This window comes from Amblyraja radiata, chromosome 12 (assembly GCF_010909765.2).
Source record: "Amblyraja radiata isolate CabotCenter1 chromosome 12, sAmbRad1.1.pri, whole genome shotgun sequence".
Taxonomy (NCBI): domain Eukaryota; kingdom Metazoa; phylum Chordata; class Chondrichthyes; order Rajiformes; family Rajidae; genus Amblyraja; species Amblyraja radiata.
This window is the reverse complement of record NC_045967.1, coordinates 12249812-12270024: the sequence shown is the minus strand read 5'-3', so window position 1 is coordinate 12270024 and position 20213 is coordinate 12249812. Positions and strand designations below refer to the sequence as shown.

The 20213-nt window shown below is 46.8% G+C and overlaps 1 protein-coding gene across 1 annotated transcript in view; it reads left to right on the top strand.

The window, feature by feature from the left end:
• Positions 1-19568, top strand: part of cd99l2 (CD99 molecule like 2) — a 155062-nt gene extending 135494 nt beyond the window's left edge. Inside the window, exons 4-11 of the mRNA XM_033030254.1 lie at positions 1910-1985; positions 2546-2629; positions 3209-3253; positions 8118-8195; positions 9728-9760; positions 11725-11841; positions 15247-15312; positions 17959-19568. Coding sequence (XP_032886145.1) covers positions 1910-1985; positions 2546-2629; positions 3209-3253; positions 8118-8195; positions 9728-9760; positions 11725-11841; positions 15247-15312; positions 17959-18023 — 564 coding nt within the window. The 3' untranslated portion in view covers positions 18024-19568. The remainder of the gene's footprint in view (positions 1-1909; positions 1986-2545; positions 2630-3208; positions 3254-8117; positions 8196-9727; positions 9761-11724; positions 11842-15246; positions 15313-17958) is intronic.
• The last annotated feature ends 645 nt before the right edge of the window (positions 19569-20213 follow it).

The window sequence follows — 20213 nt, the reverse complement described above, 5'->3', positions numbered from 1 at the left end:
CCTATTCTCCCCATATCCCAATCATTTTCCCTCCGACCTTTCAACTCTCTTCTCCCTTTTCCCTTAAACTTTCTATTCCCAATAGCTCCCACTTCCGCTGAAGGTCATTGATCTGAAACGTTAACTGTGTTTGCCTCTCTCTCAACCAACAAATGCTGCCCGGCCTGCTGAGTATTTGGAGCATTGTCTGATTGTTGTCTATTCAAGTTAGAGCTTCAACTTGTTTTTGAGGGTAAAGAAAGGCTCGTGAGGCTTGTGAAAGTATCTTTCAAAGTTCTGCACTGACATCTGTTGGCGGAAACAATAAACTACCACGTGTAGAGAAGTTAGATAAAAAATACTGGAGAAACTCAGTGGGTGAGGCAGCATCTATGGAGCGAAGGAAATAGGCGACGCCTATTTCCTTCGCTCCATAGATGCTGCCTCACCCACTGAGTTTCTCCAGAGTTTTTGTCTGCCTTCGATTTTCCAGCATCTGCAGTTCCCTTTTAAACGTGAAGATAAGTAATTACTTACCTTCTTCCTATTCGAACTGCTCAGGAGCTAAATGGGCCCGGGAATGGGAACTTAACTATCTGTGAATACTATCTCCTTCCCTCGGTAGTTTATCACCAGGAGACACAAGTGACTGCCGATGCTGGAATCTGGAGCAAAAGACACTGCTGGAGGTCCTCAGTGGGTCGGGCAGCATCTGTGGAGAGAGATGTAACGGAGATGCGTGGGGAAGAATTTATCGGATAAGTTTTATACGAATAGTGCAGCCAGATGAACATTTTTCACACAGAGAGTGGTGAATCTCTGGAATTCTCTGCCACAGAAGGTAGTTGAGGCCAGTTCATTGGCTATATTTAAGAGGGAGTTAGATGTGGCCCTTGTGGCTAAAGGGATCAGGGGGTATAGAGAGAAGGCAGGTACAGGATACTGAGTTGGATGATCAGCCATGATCATATTGAATGGCGGTGCAGGCTCGAAGGGCCGAATGGCCTACTCCTGCACCTATTTTCTATGTTTCTATGTTCACTTGCACATGGCACAGTACTTCTCTGCTTTTGTGTCGCATTCCATTAATGCTAATGCTATAACTATTGCCATGTCATATACCTGGCCTTAAACCCATGACCAAGCCTGGCACAACTGGTCTAAGTCTGTTTATAAAGTCTTCGATGTTGCTGTGGCAAAGTCCAATACAGCAACACTGCGCAGCTGGATAAGGTGTAGAAGATTAAATCCCATCAAATATCTAATCACATCAGAAAGTCAATGTCAAAACCACCCTAGATCCACATACGTTGATGAAACAATGAAAATTAAGCTCTTAACTTTAAGTGATTCCAGCAGTTTGAAGTCAAATCCATCTCTAAGGTACTGAAGTCATTTGCAAAAGTATTAATTTGTTGGTTATAAAATTCAAGAAGATTTCTTGAGCACATAGGGTGGCACAGTGGCTCATCTGTTTCACAGTGGCAGAGTCTCGCGTTCGATCCTGACCTTGGGTTCTGTCTGTCCGGAGTTTGCACCTTCTCCCCGTGACCACGTGTTTTCATTCCGGTGCTCCGGTGTCCTCCCACATCCCAAAGACGTGTGGGATTGTAGGTTAAGTGGCCTCCCTAAAATTGCCCCTGGATGTAGGGAGTGGATGAGGAAGGAGGATAACATGGAACGGGTGATCGATGGTCAGCGTGGACTTGGTGGGCCGAAGGGCCTGATCCCCTGCTGTACCTCTAAACTAAACCTTTCTGTAAGAGGTAAAAGGCTAATGGACTGAGATGATTCATTGCTTCTGCTGGATGCCACCACACTTATCCTGACATTCCCAGCATTTCTTCTTGAAAATGTCGGCATGCATCTTTGATTCCAAGGCTTCCCTTCATCCTGCGTAAATTTATTTCAATCTGTTTCTGTAGATGATCTGTTGGATTTTCTTCGAACGACCAAACCTCCTCGCAAAACCATAAAAACAGCGGGAACCACCAAAAAGCCACCAAGTAAGTCGCTTATTGCTTATCGTTAGATGGTAAAATAGACAGTCTTGGTATTTCAGAGGGCTGTGATCAATCCTTCCATTCCATGGTACTCTGTAACTCACCCCTGGCCCCACACACTCTCAGACATTCAATTTTGTACAGTTTTGTTTATTACTGCCCATGAATTTTGAAATTGCAAGGTGTTGATTTGCACAATCCCTGAAAGTCTGAAGAAGGGTCTCGACCCGAAACGTCACCCATTCCTTCGCTCCATAGAGGCTGCCTCACCCGCTGAGTTTCTCCAGCCTGTAAGCCAACTCTTGTTCTTTCCTCCAATGCCTTTGCTGTTCCCTCTTGTGAACATTCTTCACTTTGTTCATCTTTTGCCATCACACATATATGTCGGAGCATTTTCACCGCAAAGATGTTCGGCCTCTTGTCTCCCGTTTTCTCTTTACTGCTGGAACTTTGAAAGCTTTTCCTCCTGCTTCACAAATTCACTTATTTCAACCCCCTACTCCCCCCCCCCCCCCCCTCTTCTGCTTGGATTGTGTTTGAATGGATTTCCTCTGCAATCTCAGACACAGATTCTGACTCTGATTTGGACCTGGCTGATGCCCTTGACGACAACAATGACAAAAGCAAAAGAAATCCCGGCAACCCAGGTAAGACCGACAGCTGAGAAGTGTTTGTATCTGAGACCAAACTCGACTTGGGACCATGTACCTGGTTGAAAGTTAACTGGCTATTTTAAGCCTTAAAACAAAAGTAAGACCAGGGGAAAGAAACACAAAATGAAACTTTTTATTGACATTAAATCTCTGGTCACCACGTTCTATTTCTTGCGTACAAGTGAAGTGTTAGCTTTTACCAATTGCAAAATTAGTTACTTTAAACTGAGATGAAATGAGAAATAATTCAACGTGATTCTAATGAAATTTCACGTGAAAATTCAATAGAAGGAAATGTTCCTGGTTACTAAGAGCTGGAACGCCATTCCGGGTGCTGTATTCTGATGGCCATTAAACTGAGATGAAGTCAGCAAATATTTTCTTTCAAACCAAACAGACACATTCAGCACTAAACAGTGGGATTGTGTGGATGTCCACCTGCGGGAATGGCCTGTGTTTTCTGGTGTAAGGTTGGCGAATGTTGCAGGTGGATCCCGGTGGAGTTGTCAGAGAACCTGGATCAGACATTTACGTTCCACCATTTTCAGCTAAAGAGTTTCTATCTGTTAACAGATCGTCCTTCCACTCCAAGATCCAACGGAAATAAACATAAAGAAGGTAATGAAAGAGCTGTTATGGTGGCTGTCACAATTTGGGCAATCAGGTGTATATAAAACACAGCAAAGGGAAAGCTCGGCCCCTGACACGGTGCCCTGAATCAGAGTTTTGACCCAACCAACAGGGTTTCTCAATAAAAAGGGCAGTACAGTGACGCAGTGGTAGAGCTACTGCCTTACAGCGCCAGAGACTCTTGTTTGATCCTGACTATGGGCGCTGTATGTGTGCAGTTTGCACATTCTCTCTGAGACTGTGTGGGTTTCCTCCAGGTGCTCCGGTTTCCTCCCACACTCCAAAGACGCACAGGTTTGTAGATTAATTGGCTTCAGTAAAATTGTAAATTGTCCCTCGTGTGTAGGATAGTGCTGGCTGACGGGGCGATCAGTGGTCGGTGTTGACTCGGAGGCTGTTTCAGCGCTGTATCTCTAAAGTCCAAAGTCTAAAAGACACTTATAATGAACACACACTAATGCAACATATGAATCATACAGTCCTTCCAAAATCTAGCCCCATTTGCGAGGGTCTCGGCATAAATGGTCAACGATTCCTCTTCCCTCACAGATGCTGAATTTAGTTTAGTTTATCTTCAGCGAGGAAACAGCCTTTCGGCCCACCGAGTCTGTGCTGACCAATGATCATCCTGTACGATAGTTCTATCCCACACCCAATTTACAGAAGCCAATTAACCTACAAACCTGCACGTCTTTGGAAGGTGGAAACCGGAGCACCCGGAGAAAACCCATGCGGTCACAGGGAGAACCTCCAATCTCCGTACAGACAGTACCTATAGTCAGGATCAAACCTAGGTCTCTGGTGCTGTGAGGCAGCAATTCTACTGCTGCGCCACTGTGTCATGTCATTGCCAATCCATAATGCCGTGACTCGGATTACTCCAGCAGTTTAGCATGGAACATAGAACTGTACAGCACAGGAACAGGCCCTTCGGCCCAGAATGCCTGCGCTGTACATGATGCCAAGGCCAACCCTTATCTGCCTGCACGTGATCCATATCCCTCCAATCCCTGCATAGGCATGTGCCTATCCAGAAGTCTCTTAAAAGTCACTATCGTCTCTGCCTCCATCACCGCCAGCAGCACCCCACACGTCTCCTTTAAACTTTGCCCAGGTCACCTTTAAAACTATGCCCTCTAGTATTTGATATTTTCATCGTGGATAATAGGTTCACCATATCTATGCCTCTCATAATTTTTATAAGATCTCCCCACAATGGCCGGCATTTCAGATAAAAACATTCCAAGTCTGTCCAAACTCTCCCTGGAGATAATATCTTTATGGTGGACATTGACTTGATTAGTACGGGTGTCAAGGATTATGGGGAGAAGGCAGGTGAATGGGGTTGAGAGAGAGAGATAGATCAGCCATGATGGAATGGCGGAGTAGGCTTGATGGGCCGAATGGCCTGATTCTGCTCCTATGACATGATTTACGGCCCCCTAATCCTGGCATCATTCTGGTAAACCTCCTGTGCACCCATTCCAAAGCTGCCACGTCGTTCCTGTATCGGGGTGACCAGAACGGCAAGCCACACTCGAAATGTGGCCAAACCCAAGCCCTATAAAGCTGCATTAGGCTTTATAGATTCCGGAATCTGTTGCCTCTTGTGTCACTAAATGCGTGCTCAACCTAACTCTGATTCAGCTGCATTGTGCTTCCCGATGTTGGCCTGACTCATCCTTCCCGGGATTCCCTGAATGACCCAATATACGTCACAGCCACCTAGACAGTGCCCTCTGCGTTCTGATGTTGCAATTATCTTCACAGATGTGCTTTATCCTCTGCAACCAATGTGTGGCCATTGAAAGCATTCTCCTCTCTGGTTCTCCAAATATTCCGTTTATTCTCTGCAGCGTTTACAAAAAAAATTATTTAATAGCATGACGGTGCTCTTCTACCAGAATCTTTCTATCCTCGGCAAGTTGATGCTTTCTGCACATGAAATGGAGACTGATGCATGGCTAATGTGTTCTGTCTCTAACTAATAATTACCCTGTTCTCAGCTGCAATCAACATATGCAAATGTTTGATGTCTTATGTCTCTCCTTTTTAAATTGTTGTTTGCATGGTATTCAATGTTTAACAATTGAGAAAAGGCTATGATTTATTTAACTTTGTTTTAATTCTCAAAGAGTGAAACAATCTGGTTTGTGAGTTGACATTTTTTACTTATATCATTGAAACAGACTTCCTCTAATATAATTCTTCCCCGCAAAATATCACTCCTTACTTATTATCACAACTGCAGGCGGTGGAAATTTATTGAGGTTCGGGTAGTGATTGCAAAGAAAGATTATTCTTGGAGGGGGCTGGTAGATTGCATTTTGATTTGAACTCTCAAAAAGCAAGGTCAGCAGATTCTAAAAACAGGTTGACTATATAGATATCATAGTGTGGAAACAAGGAACTGCAGATGCTGGTTTCCAAAAGAGGACATAAGTGCTGGAATAACTCAGCCGGTCAGGCAGCATCTCTGAAGGTATTGGAGGGAACCGCAGATGCTGTTTTATAACGAAGAAAGACACAAAGTGCTGGAGTAACTCAGCAGGTCTGACAGGCTCTCGGGAGAAAATGGATAGGTGGCGTTTCAGGTAGGGACTCTTCTTCAGACTGAACTTGGGGTTGGGGGTGGGGGTTGGGGTGGGGGGGGGTGGCAACAGATGACCTCAGGCAGGGTGATTCCCTGATAGGTCAATTGTTGGGAAAGTGTGTTCAAGAGGGATACAATGTTATGAACAGTGGAACTGGTTAAACGACTAGGGTGGAGGAAGGAGGGCAAGGGAGGGGAGGGGGGAGGAGACTTGTAGAATTCTCTAACTTAAAATGAGAGAATTCAACATTCATACCATTGGGCTGTAAGCTACCCAAGTGAAATATGAGGTGCTGTATCACCCTCATCATCATCGGCGGTCACTCAAAACGAGTATAACTGTCCTCTCCTCTCCATAGGGTCGTCTATATGTGGGTCTGCAGGTGCCTGTAGAGGCCGATCTGCGATCCACACACCTTGGTGCAACGTGGGCAGTGGAGACTGGCGGTGGTTGGTAGTTGTCGAGCCCCCTTCTCTCTCTCCTTACGGTGCTGTCACTTTGTTTCTGCAACATGGCGTAGCCCCATTTCATGACATTCAGCTCCTTCCTGCATGGATTTCCACCAGCAGAGCCTGTTCAGTGCAATGTGCTCCCAGATGCTCTATGTGATGTGGAATTTCTTCAAAGTGGTCTTGATGTTGAACCTGAAGCGTTTCTTTGGCCTGCCGGGGGCTCGCCGACCTTCCTTCAGTTGAGAGTACAGGATTTGTTTAGGGAGACGTGTGTTGGACACGTGGGTGGCATGGCCAATCCATCGAAGTTGCTGTTGCATTATTGTGGTGGTGATGATGCTGGTCATGTTGGCTTCCTCCAAAACGCTGATGTTGGTGCGTTTGTCTGTGTTTTCAGTAGGTAGAGACAGAGTGCAGGAGTATCTCAGCAGGTCAGGCAGTATCTCTGGAGAAAAAGGATAGATGACTTTTCGGGTCGAGGACCTTCTTCCGGTCAAAGAAGGGCCCCGATGCGAAACATCATCTATCCTTTTTCTCCAGAGATACTGCCTGACCTGTTGAGTTACTCCAGCACTTTGTGCTTTTCTTTGGTTATAAACCAGCAGTTCTTTGTTTCTACATCCTGTGTTTTCAGTACTGGGCTCCTCTTACGCATTCTTTGGGAAATGTGCCCGATTTAACACGGTGGACAATATTTTTCGTTCATTTTCATTCAACGAAACTCATTCCAGGGACATCGGTTCACTCCCATTCCTGTTTGGGTTGGATTCTGAGGGCTTCTCTCTATCCTGACCCCTCAAATTCTACCATCACATCAGTGTGTGTTTGGAGTCATTTTTATGTGTGCTGCCTGAAATTTGCATCTAACCTCAGACTAAAATAAGACGTCAAATTCAAAAATTAACGAGAACATAGTGAGTAAGATGGAAGTGGAAAGAAACTTGATTTGGATCAAGACCGGGTGTCTTTAGGTCAACTAATTTAAGCATCTCCACAGGAATAGGCCTTCACGCGATATAATGGATGTTTCCTAACATGCATTGACAAATGACGTCAACTTGAAATGACTTGTGTGATAAGCCTCAAGTTTCCTGCCATTAGGTCGCTCTGTGAAGGTTGTGGAAATTGTTGAGTTATTTCAGCCGAACATTGATTTGGGGAATGGTTAAACCAGCCTGCAGCACAAGCCACGTCGTGTCTGGATTTTTCAGAGGTCGTCTTCACATGATTTTTCAGTGAGGCAGCGGGCAAGCAATATCACCCCAAATTGCGTTGTGTCACATTATGTGAAGGATTTCATTGGCTTGCTTGTGAATTATCCAACTTATCCCAATCATAACTAAAGCATTAGCTTGTCAGCCAACCTGACGTGAACCACACATTGACAGCTGGTGTGCCTAAGCAGGATGTGGAGGGTGAACAAGGCCTGTTTGCAAAAGCGTTCCATGATTCCAAGACCATTATCTCTCGTACTAATGAGCCCAAAGGTAGAACAGTCTTCTGATTGCCTCTCGCATGTCAACATTTTTCACCTTGGGTGGGAAGACCTGTAATAATATTTGGAATGAACAGGATATATAGGGGACATTTCTGGAACGTACAATGAGAACCCGGTCCTGCTAATGCAGATGCTGTGATGTAAAACACACTCAGTCAGTGAGATGATAAAACTTCCACTTGCTTCTGGCAGCTGAGAATGAACTCTTTACTTCGGCAGCAGAGGGAGGCTCTCAACTCTTGTGTTGCCACTTTCATTTAAATTGGTTCTGACCTGACACATTGATTCTCTCTCTGCCTTTTGTGCAGGAGGCTCTGACTTTTCGGATAGCGAACTTGATGACGTGTTGGGTGGTGGTGACTACAAACCAGATGAGAGAAAGAAAGGTAAACTCCACGCGGTTGGCTTCTTTAAGTGTATTCAATACTTGAGTGTGCAAGCATTCACACTTGAGTGTGCAAGCATGTTGGTTAGCAATGGAATGTTTGGTCTTTTTCTTCTTGCGTGTGACGTGCTCAGCCTAAAGTTGTAGGACAACTTGTTCTATTTGATCTTATTTGATTGTGCACACCAGGTTGATTGCATTCGTCGAAACAGGGCGGACCACGTGAAGGTTGCAATCTCCCACTCCTATGATCAAAAACAAAGAAATGTTTTAACATGGGACTGTTTCCTGATCCGTCACCTTTTAATGCTGAGCAGCACGGTGGCTCTGACTGTGTAGACACAAGGAACTGCAGTTGCTGGAGCATTGAACAAAACACAAAGTGCTGGAGTAACAGCGGATCAGGCAGCATCTTGCTACTTAAGGGCCTGTCCCACTGTACGAGGTAATTCAAGAGCTCTCCCGAGTTTAAAAAAAAATCAAACTCGTGGTAAGCACGTAGAATGTACGTAGCGAGTACGTCGAAGCTCCTGGACGTATCGTAGCGGCTCGTAACGCTAACGGCAGGTACTCGGGAAACGCAGTTTTTTCAGCACTGTGAAAAATGTCCACGAGAGCCCCGAGTACCTACGAGCGGCTATTACCATAATTCTCCGAGTTCGAATCAGGGGAAACTCGGGAGAACTCTTGAATTACCTCGTACAGTGGGACAAGCCCTTTACTCCAACAGGAACCTGGGGGGCAACTTTATGCTTTACCTCTGATGGTGTAGAACTCCCTTAGTTCTATGTCGGCAGAGGGTCAAACCTGGGTTTCTGTACTCGGTTCAGCTTTGACCCTTGACATTGAGTAGAGGTGAGCAAACTGCCCCTAGAGCCACAGTGATGGCCACTTCCCCACTGAATCCTACAATTCCTGCCCCATTTCATTCGTCTTGAGGGTCAATGTCACATGTGCAAACATGCATTGATTTTTTTTGCACACAGCTCAGTATTGCCAAACGTAAGTACAATCTCCGATTAGCAAATTGTTACAAAAATAGTCCACTGAGTTTCAATTTAGTTTATTGTCACGTGTACTGAGGTACAGTGAAAAGTTTTGGCTGCGTGCTAAGCAGACAGCGTGAAAGAGGCACCAGGTTTGGCGCCATTTCCAAAGTCCGGTCGGGTGCGTGGGCTCTAGGTCTTACGGAGCGGGGCCCGATCCAGGCGGGTCCCAGCCTGCTGCCAGGTTTCCAGCCATCGCTTTCTTCCAGATCCTCGCCCGATCCTCGTCCCAATCCTCGCCCGACCACCTTAGTGACCATGCGGCATCTCCCGCAGCCGACCATGAGGGCGCGTGAAGGCAAGACCCCAACTCATCTCCAACTGGCCTTGCTCCTCATGTCCACTGCCGTCAGCTCCCTCCTCTCTGGTCTCTGGTCTTTGGGGGGGGGGGGGGGTGCGATCACGGGCCGGCTTGGAGACTCCCCGTACAGTCGGCGGCCCAGCCGGGTCTTCTGCGGTGAAAATAACTTCTTCTCTTGTATTCCAGATGACCCTCTGCCTCCTGACGACCAGAAAGACGGTAAGAGTTCTCATGCGGCCGTTGAACCTGTGAATTAGCTGCTGCTAATTTGCCAGCCTGCCACGGCGCCATTAACTGAACCTTAGAACCATTCCATCCAACACCACGAGACGTTGCAGAGAATCGTGGACGCGGCCTAGACCATCACACAAACCAACCTCCCTTCAATTGACTCCATCCACACTGCGCAACCAAGATAGTTCGCAGTTCAAAGTGTACTTGGTGTTTGTACTGTTCAATAGCCTGATGGGAAGAAGCTGCTCCTGATCCAGAATGGGGCTCTAAAGTCAATAGGATGACGCATGCTAGAAAATGGGAATGGAAGACATTCCAGAGAAATGGAGCTGGGAAGCGATGACATGGATTTTCAATTCAATGCATTGATGGTTGATAGATGAGTTAGGGGAGGATCGGGACAATGTACTTCAGTATATGGGTGGCCGGGACTCGAGGCCTGAGCTACAGAGAGAGGGCAGGGAGGCTAGGATTTTATTCCTTGGAGTGCAGAAGGATGAGGGATGACTTGTCGAGGTTTATATGAGGGGAATAGATAGATTAGATACACTGAGTCTTTTACCAGGAGTAAGGGAATCAAGAACCCGAGGACATAGGTTTAAGGTGAGAGGGAAATGAACCAGAGGGGGAACGTTTTCACCTGGAGGTTGGTGGTTATATGGAACGCACTGGTGGGGGGGGTAATTGAGGCAAGTGACCCAACAACATTTAAACGTGGAGAGAAAAGGTTTAGAGGGAAACAGGCCAAATGTGACAGATTGAGACAGACATAGAAGGGGCATCTAGGTCAGCATGAGCAAGTTGGGCCGAAGGGCCTGTTTCCATGCTGTATGACTCCATGGCCATATGTCAAAAGTAAATGCAGATACTGGAATCGTGCATAGAATACAAAGTATTGAAGTAACTCAGCGGGTCAGGCAGCATCTCTGGAGGACATGGAAAGGTGACGGTTTGGGTTGGGACCCTTCTTCAGACTGATTGTAGTGGGGGAGAGAAGGCTGGAAAAGAGGTGGGTGCAGGACAAACCCGGCATATGATAGGGGAAGTCCCCCCGAAAACATGGTGCCGAGGATGGGTGCGGCATTCGATCTCAACCTCATTGGCACTTCCGTGGCCGATCGGCGGGTCGAATATGTCCCCTGTGGCCGGGGATCTGGAACTCCGGCCCGGCCCCATAGCCGGATTTGGGGACCAGTATCCCGACTCCCTGGTGGCCTGGGCGGACCGTTCTGGTGCCGTTGGACCTCTAGTGGTGTAACAAAATGGATAATCCTGAAAGACTCTGGAACCAAGGATGTCGGAATATGGGTGCTGGACCGGGACTGTGTTTTTGGAAAACACAGATTTAGACTCAGATTTAGATCCAGATTCAGATTCAGATTCAGATTCAATCTTTAGTCAAGTTTATTCGTCACATACACATACGAGATGTGCAGTGAAATTGTCATTGTGCAGTGTACAGTACAGAGACAACGAAATGCAGTTAGCATCTCTCCCAGAAGAGCGAACATAGAATAATGGAACAGCAAAATATATATATGTACATACATTAGCAATAGTGCAATTTTTCTGGGGGAAGGAGGTCCGGGGCGGGGGGGGGGGGGGGGGGGGGGGGGGGGGGGGGGGGGGGTGACTGGCAATCACCAAGGTGCAGAGTTAAGTTCTGTAACAGCCACAGGGAAGAAGCTGCTCCTGGACCTGCTGGTCCGGCAATGGAGAGACCTGTGGCGCCTCCCGGATGGGAGGAGGGTAAACAGTCTGTGGTTGGGGTGGGAGCAGTCCTTGACGATGCTGAGCGCCCTACGCAGACATCGCTTGCTCTGGACAGACTCAATGGAGGGGAGCGAGGAACCGGTGATGCGTTGGGCAGTTTTCACCACACGTGACGTTAGCTTCGTTACTCGTGTCGGGACGTTGTTTCTCCTTCACTGTTTTCCTTCCTCTTGTAGTTGCTCTGCCTGAGACAACAATCGCAGGGATTGTCACTGCGGTGGCGGCAACTTTGGTGGGTGCCATCTCCAGCTACATTGCCTATCAGAAGAAGCAACTGTGCTTTAAAATGCAAGGTATAGTAGATTCACAGTTACCCTATTTCCTGCTGCCAGTTGAGCAATGCTGATGTTTCAGCTGCTCGAGAACCTTTCCATCTACGTTAGTGCAGTTTAGCTTACAGATACAGCCTGGAAACAGGCCCTTCGGCCCATCGAGTTCAGTGGTTTCAACGGAGCTTTATTGTCACTTGTGCAAACGCACGGTGAAATTATTTCCTTACATACAGTCCAGTAGAGCATTGCCATACAATAGACAATAGGTGCAGGAGTAGGCCATTCGGCCCTTCGAGCCAGCACCGCCATTCAATGTGATCATGGCTGATCATCCACAATCAGTACCCCGTTCCTGCCTTCTCCCCATGTCCCCCAACTCCGCTATCTTTAAGAGCCCTATCAAGCTCTCTCTTGAAAGTATCCAGAGAACCGGCCTCCACCGCCCTCTCAGGCAGAGAATTCCACAGACTCACCACTATCTGTGAGAAAAAGTGTTTCCACGTTTCCGTTCTAAATGGCTTACCTCTTATTCTTAAACTGTGGCCCCCGGTTCTGGACTCCCCCAACATCCGCAAGTGTACAGAAATAGTCTACTGATCCTGCTCACAGGCACCGCCAGGTTTTTGCCGGCATTTTCAAATTCCAGTCTGCGCTCTAGTTCTTGTGAGCGGTGCCCGATCCTGGCAAGCACCAGGCTGCTGCGGGGCTTCCAGCCATCGCCTTCCTTGGATGAGTGGGTCGGCCTGTGAACTGGCATCCCTCTCCGCATTCATCCACCTCTGTGCCTGGGGACGCCTCCCGCAGCCGACCTTGAAGGCCCAGTCGGCCAGACCGCGCGCTCCCTCTCCTCACCGTCCACAACGACCATCGAGTCATGGACAATTTACATAGGGCCAAGTAACCTACAAACCTGCACATCTTAGAAATGTGGGAGGAAACCGGAGCATCCGGAGGAAACGCAAACACCGCACAGACAGTTTAGGAACGAACTCAGGTCACTGGCGCTATGAGGCATCAGCTCTTCCAGCTGCGCCACTGTTTCATTTAACTATCGATACATAGACACATAGAAAATAGGTGCAGGAGTCGGCAATTTGGCCCTTCCAGCCAACACCGCCATTCAATATAATCATGGCTGATCATTCAAAATCAGTACCCCGTTCCTGCTTTCTCCCCATCCTTATACCTATAAAACTCTGATCTTGGATGTGGATGTGTGTGTGTGTGTGTATTTATTTGTTTGTGTGTGATCACATCTACTCGAAGAAACGATGCGCTAACGATAAAATGTTTACATATTCCGGTAGAGATTTATCCCGTGAAATCAAAAATTGCCTTATATGAAAATTTCATGCATTATTTCTCGAGTTATTTATGAAAATGTTCACGAATCTCAAATAATTTAGAAAATAAACGAGATGGTCTCACTGATGACGTCACAATCGATCTGACTGCCTGCCTCTGCTCGCGCTACGAGTGACGTCACCCCTGTTCTGTCTTCTGTACCTCTTGTCTTCTTAACTTTCACTTCACGACCCGCCGCTGCTTTTGACCGTCCTCAGATCGCTCCGAGCCTCGCTCGGGTCCACACCGGTCGCAGCCTCGCTCGGGTCCACACCGGTCGCAGCCTCGCTCGGGCCCGGCGCCTGGTGGGGAGGCTGCCGCCCCACGCGATCTGCCGCCCGCTCCCCTCCTCTCTCTCTCGCCCCCCCCTCCACTCTATCTCTCCCCTCCTCTCTCACTCTCCCCCCTCCCCTCCTCTCTCTCTCCCCCTCCTCTCTCTCCCCTCCTCTCTCTCTCTCCCCCTCCTCTCTCACTCTCCCCATCCTCTACTATCTCCCCTCCTCTCTCTCTCCCCTCCTCTCTCACTCTCCCCCCTCCCCTCCTCTCTCTCTCTCTCTCGCGCCCCCCCCCCCCTCCTCTCTCTCTCTATGCCCCCTCCTCCAGCCTGTGCCCCTGGCACGTGGCTCCCCCCGTTTCCAGTACCTGAGCATGTCCCCTGTCGCTGTGGAAGCCGTGCCCTATCCATGACCAGCCCAGGCAGGCAGGAAATCCATGGGCACAGAGTGACCATTGTCACCTCAGTCTGAATCCTCGCACACGGGCCCAGACCTTAGTGGCAATACAAACTCCCCACCCATCTGCCCATTGAAACGACCATTGACATAACCCTCTGTCTGAAGTAATTCACCCTCAGCTAGGGACTAGGATCAGCATTGCAACCTTTATCAAAGAGAAAAGAGCCCAATTTGGATGGTTTCCACCAGTTATTTCAGCTGTCACTGTATACAGATCCGTTACTCAGGGTGATATAGAATTGTACAGCACAAGAACAGGCCCTTCGGCCCCACAATGTCTGGACCGTCACACCTGGCAGCACCTTCCGGACTCGCAGCATCCTCTTGCCCCACACATCCCCTTTAAACTTTGCCCCTCTCACCTTAAAGCTGTGAACATAGAACAGCACAGCACTGGAACAGGCCCTTCGGCCCACAATCTCCGTGCTGAACAAGAAGCCGAGATAAACGGAACTCATCTGCCTGCACATGATCCATATCGCTCCATTCATTGGATCTTGTTTTTAATTTAATTTCATTTTATTTTATATTTAATTCTTTATTTCGAACAGAATAAAAGAATAAAAAGCAAGTGTGAAACAACATACAAAAAACAAAACAAGAATATTTATAAAGTGTCATAAACAATATCTAGAAATAAATGAAATCATATGTGTCCGAAAAGGAGCAGGAAGAAGCCAAAGCTTATTAATTCCCACCCCTTATTCAACTGCTTGTAATTATCATACAAATTTAGCAGCTATATGTACACCATATGTACACCAGCAGCTATATGTACACCACATGTACACCAGACACTATATGTACACCATATGTACACCAGCCACTATATGTACACCAAATTATTTACATTTATACACTAATCAAATATTTACAAAGCCATACAAAAAAGAGAGAAAAAAAATAAAAATAAAATAAAAAACCCTCATATACTATACAGTATCTTAGTCGTATATACAACCCATCACCCTATAATTACCCTTCCCAATACAATCAGTATAACAAATATCCCACTCACCTATCCTCATCCCAATATCCTTTTAAACAAGTGTTTATGTACATCTTTTTTAACTGAATTATGTTTGTGCTAAGATTTGTCTCCTGTTCCAGACCATTCCACAAATTCACCCCACAGATGGCTATGCATATACTTTTAAGAGTTGTTCTGACATTGAGTTTTTTAAAATTATGTTCCCCTCTCAAATTATACCCACCCTGTCTTTCCATAAACAGTTTTTGTATATTTCTTGGAAGTAAATTATTTATTGCGGATCTTCACTGATTCATTCAAAAATCATTGATATCTGAAGCTAAGATTTGTGTTGGTGTCTGCACCTTAACTCCGCAGGGACCCTCAATCAAGTTTACCTGAAAGGGGAAAATGTTGAAGCTGGGACCATGTCTGAGCCACAAGGTGAGTGCCTGTTTACTGCCCCTCCTGTAAAATACATCGTCAATATTTCCAAGCAACGGGAAACGCTGCATTCTTTCCACTTTTAGTTCCTTTCATTCCTGCTTTCTTGTCATTTTAGTTTAAAGTAGATACAGCATAGCAACAGACACACCGAATCCACTACAACCATCGATCACCCACCCACACTAGGTCTATGTTATTCCACTTTCTCATCCACTGTTTACACACTAGGGGCAATTTACAGAAGCCAATTAACCTACAAAATCCTGCACGTCTTTAGGATGTGGGAGGAAATCAGAGCTGCTGGAGGAAATCTACGCAGTGTCGTGAAGAACGTGCAAACTCCACACAGACAGCGGCCGAGATCAGGATCAAACCCGGGTCTCTGGCGCTATGAGGCAGCAGCTCTACCAGCTGCAACACTGCGCTGCCCTTGTTTTGGTTTCGTGCACCATAGAATCTCTCCTTAGACTTCCCTTGAGAATTTCATTGATGTCAATATGACTTCCTTGCTCCACATCACCACCAATAACTGGCATCTCAGTAACTCTGCTGGTTGGTGGGCAGCCGCCATCTTGGAGCACAATCTCGTGCCACTTACATGAAGGTAATAGAAACATATTGAATAAGGATCCACTTTCAGTTGCCTTGAAGAGGTTTGCAGCTCAAGGAGGCATACGGCACAGAAACAGGCCCTTCTGCCCAACTCGTCCGTGCCACATCAAAGCTAGTCCCATTTGCTGATCCCTCGTATCCCCCCCGAAACCTTTTCTATTCAGACACCTGTCTAAGAGTCCTTTAGACTTTAGAGGTACAGCGGGGAAACAGGCCCTTCGGCCCACCGAGCCCGTGCCAACCAGCCATCTAGCACTCTAGGGATAAATCACTATTTTACCAAAGCCAATGAAACAACAAACCTGTACGTCTTTGGAATGTGGGAAGAAATCGGAGCACACGGAGAAAACCCACACAGGGAGAAACCCACACAGTCATAGGGAGAAGTTGCAAACTCCATACAGACAAACGCCCGTAGTCAGGATCGACCCCGGGTTTCTGGCGCTGGAGGCAGGAACTCTACCGCTGTGCCACTGTGTCTTTGTGTGTTACTCATAGCTCCAGTTCAACTCTGTTGATGCTATTCAATGTCCATTGCCCCCGCACCATTAATGCCTAACTAAATGAATGTCACCACTGTAACAATGATATTACTGCCTGCTTACAGGGAGCGTCTGAGTGCCTCATTCAACTTGTGAAGAGTCTCTCCTCCTTTGTTGGATCTTTCCTTCTCTCTCTGGTCACCTCAGGTTCTGGATTTTTCTTTGCATGTCCATTTTCTTTTTCATTTTATTTCCAAGCTCATTTTCATCCTTACATTATGCTTCATTTTTCTGATCAAGCTTTGGTTGGTTTGACTTTCTATGCCAAGTTACTTGTGACCCGAGGCAGCCCTGACTAACCCACTGCTGTGACTTGCTTGCCGTTAAGTTGCTGTTGACTTCCCACTCGATATCCAATGCCTCCTGGAGGCACAAGAGACAGCAGATGCAGGGATCGTGAGCAAGAAACAAACTGTTGGAGAACTCATCGGGTCGGGCAGCGTCAATGGAGGGAAATGGACAAATCACATTTTATGATAGGACCTTTCCTCAGCCTGATGAACGCAACTCAAAATCAGTGGCGGACTGGCCAGAGTGACAGCTTGCCTGATGGCAAGTGGGCCCCTGATGAAGTGATAGCAAGAGATGGCAAGTGTTAAATTATAGCATTGAGGTTGTGGGAGGGCCCCCTTTGTCTCCTGGTAACCAATATTTTTAGACCCAGTCCGCCACTGCCCAAAATGGTATTTGTCCAAAGATAGACATGTCACTGGAGTAACTCAGCGGGTCAGGCAGCTTATTTGGAGAAAAAGGATGAGAGACGTTTTGGGTCGGGATCCTTCGTTAGATACTTCTTCGGAGTCTGACGAAGGGGCCCGACCCGAAACGTCACCCATCCTTCTTCTCCAGAAATGCTGTATGATCCACTGAGTTACTCCAGCACTTTGTGTCTACCTTTGGTATAAACCAGCATCTGCAGGTACTTGCGTATGCAGGAACTGCAGATGCTGGTTTACACCAAAGATAGGCACAATTTCTCTCTGATGCTGCCTGTTCCGCTGAGTTCTTCCAGCAGTTTGTTTTCTTCCCTCATGAACTTCATGTTTAGACCTGACTTTCAGTGAGTGAAAATCTTGCTGAGGTGGGAATTGGTGATCTTGTTTGTTCATAAAGAGATCACACACTTGTAGCCTAGTAATCTCAATCAGACTCCAGTACAATAAATAGAGCAAAGAGTGCAGGATATAGTTCTCAGCACTGCAGCACATCAGGCCCTTGGCAAAGTTCATTATCCACAATGGGATAGTATCCCAGCTTATGGGGGAATGTCAGCAGCAATTCCTCATTAGGATCACAAACTCAACACAGGTGGCGAAGGTTGGCTCAGACTGCATCGGTGTCACTGTTTGGATGTGCAGTGGACTCTTGAGGGAGGTGGGGAAGGAAGTGTTCAGTGTTCACCTGGGCTCCGTGTTCAGTGTGCCCGCCTCGTTCACCATGATCTGTGTGCTTTGTTTCCCTCTGATTGTCTGACTGGATCTGGCTGCAGCTGAGAGAAACCTCCTGGAGACACAGTCAGAGAAGCCACCTGCCGACGTCGCGTGTAAGGTCTAAGATCACCGTGCTGGAGAAGACAGACTCTACCCGGACACCAACCTCTGTTTAAAATGGCTTCTTATTTCATTTATTTCAAGTAAAATGGCTGCTTATTGGGGGAAAGAAAATGTTGCTTCAAGCAATGGAGTAGCCATTTACATCAGTGTTAGATGAAGAATGGAGTAGTCACAGCGGTTAGACTAGATACAATGTTGGCGTGTAGGTTGCACGTAGAAAGTAATGGATAATGTGAAAGTATTTGACTTGAATGTGAGGAACATGGCAAGATAAACTACTTGCTTAGAGCATGTACTGTAGCTAAGGGATTTCTTTCTTACTTATGAAAACAATTAACATTTAACAGATGTATCTATTGCAGTGGCAGGGAAGATGGTGGGTGTGAAGAGGCATGATTCACATGCATATCCTGGTTTGGATTGCATAGATTAGAGATGCTGACTGTATTAAATACATGGATAGTATTAAATACTCAACGAGTCCCCCTGCCCTTCCCCATCGATCCATTTTCCAACTCTGTGTTTACGCAGAATAAAACGATTCATATAAAGGCACAGGGTAGATAAATCACAGATGTGTAAGATCACCTTTCTTAATCTGCAAAGTGCGTTAAGATGAGTCAGGGACAGAGACCCAAGTGAACTGGAAGAATAAAACATTCCGACTTTAGAACCCAAACCCTTCACTCATCTCAGATCAAGCCTTCCAATGCCAAACTTCACAAGAAATAGTCGGGGGGGGGGGCTGCTATCGATTGAAAATCGCATGCCAAATAATGCACAGATTGCATCTGCCCGTTAAATCCTGCAACAATCACCCCTGCCTGAGTTATTGCTTCAGATTTTACATGAGTGATGGTGTGCAGCATTACAAGAGCAGTTTGCGCGTGTATATATTTTCTAACAGACTGTGTTCAGCATTCGCTCTGTGACTGGAAGAGCAATTTGCTTGGATCAGTGTTTGCTGCATAAGGTGGGAATATCAATCAGCTTTCACCACCAAAGGACATAAACCACTGCAAGCACTGGCACACTATTCATCATGTGGAAAAGACTTGAGGCTGCTAGTGTGTTCCCCTTGAGTTTTGCTGGAGAGACAATCTGTATTAATGCTGATTTCTTGTGCACTTTCTGCAAGTATCACGTTTGTAATGTTTTATTTTAGGCGGGAAGGGGGGGGTGCAGTGAATGTAATCTCGTGGACTTGGCCAATTTAAAGCAACAGCCTTCAAGAGACTTACAAATTGTAGCTGAATGTCACAGCTGTGCCAAAGCCAAATTGCCCCTGGAACGTAACATAGAGTGGTAGAGAGAGAATAGAGATTGTCTGCTCATTCAATGAAGCAGTGCCTCATCTGTGACTGAATCTTTGCCCTGTGTACCTTTGGTTAACATAAAGCCAGCAGTCCCAGCTGTAGACAGAACAACTGAGTTGGCATTCGTTGCTTTTTGTGGCTGAAGTATGAGGTGTGTGTTGTCTTGTGCTCAAGTCCCCCTTTATACAGTGCCCTGGCTGTTATGCATTTTAATAAATGGTATCATTTTGCATCACCTGCCCTTAGGCTTTCACCTTATGAGCAGGTCAAGATCACATCCTATAACCTTTGTGTAGGAAGGAACTGCAGATGCTGGTTTAAGCTGTTGGTCTGAAGAAGGGTCTCGACCCCTAACATCACCTGTTCCTTTTCTCCGGAGATGCTGCCTGCCCCGCTGACTTACTGCATCTTGTTGTGACTATCTTCATATAACCTTTCCTGGGTTTCTGTAAAACAGCAACTCCCCCGGTAATCAGTTCTCCTTTGAATCTCTGCCTTAAAGTTAATTCCCAGCTGTCCCCTTGAAACATCTGTTTCGGGTATTCCAGTCGGAGTGATGCAGGGCATGAGTACCAGGGGCAGTCGTACCCTGTAGCTGTGCAGGCTGCTGATTGCATGACCAGCAGCAGCAGCAGCAGCAGCCGCAAGGGCCAGAGGAATGATCAAGCTTTGTCTGCGAGCGTTCACACACAGCAGCCGTCCCCACCTTGTTTGCAGCATTGTTCCTGTCCATGACTCTCGATGGCGTACTGCATACTCTCAGCCTCATTGCAGTCTGCAGGCAGCGTTGTGGGCGGAATACCAAGTGGGTGAGCTCGCTGAGATCTACTGCACACAGAGCAGCACTTCACTCATTTCCCATCTGCTTGCCTTAT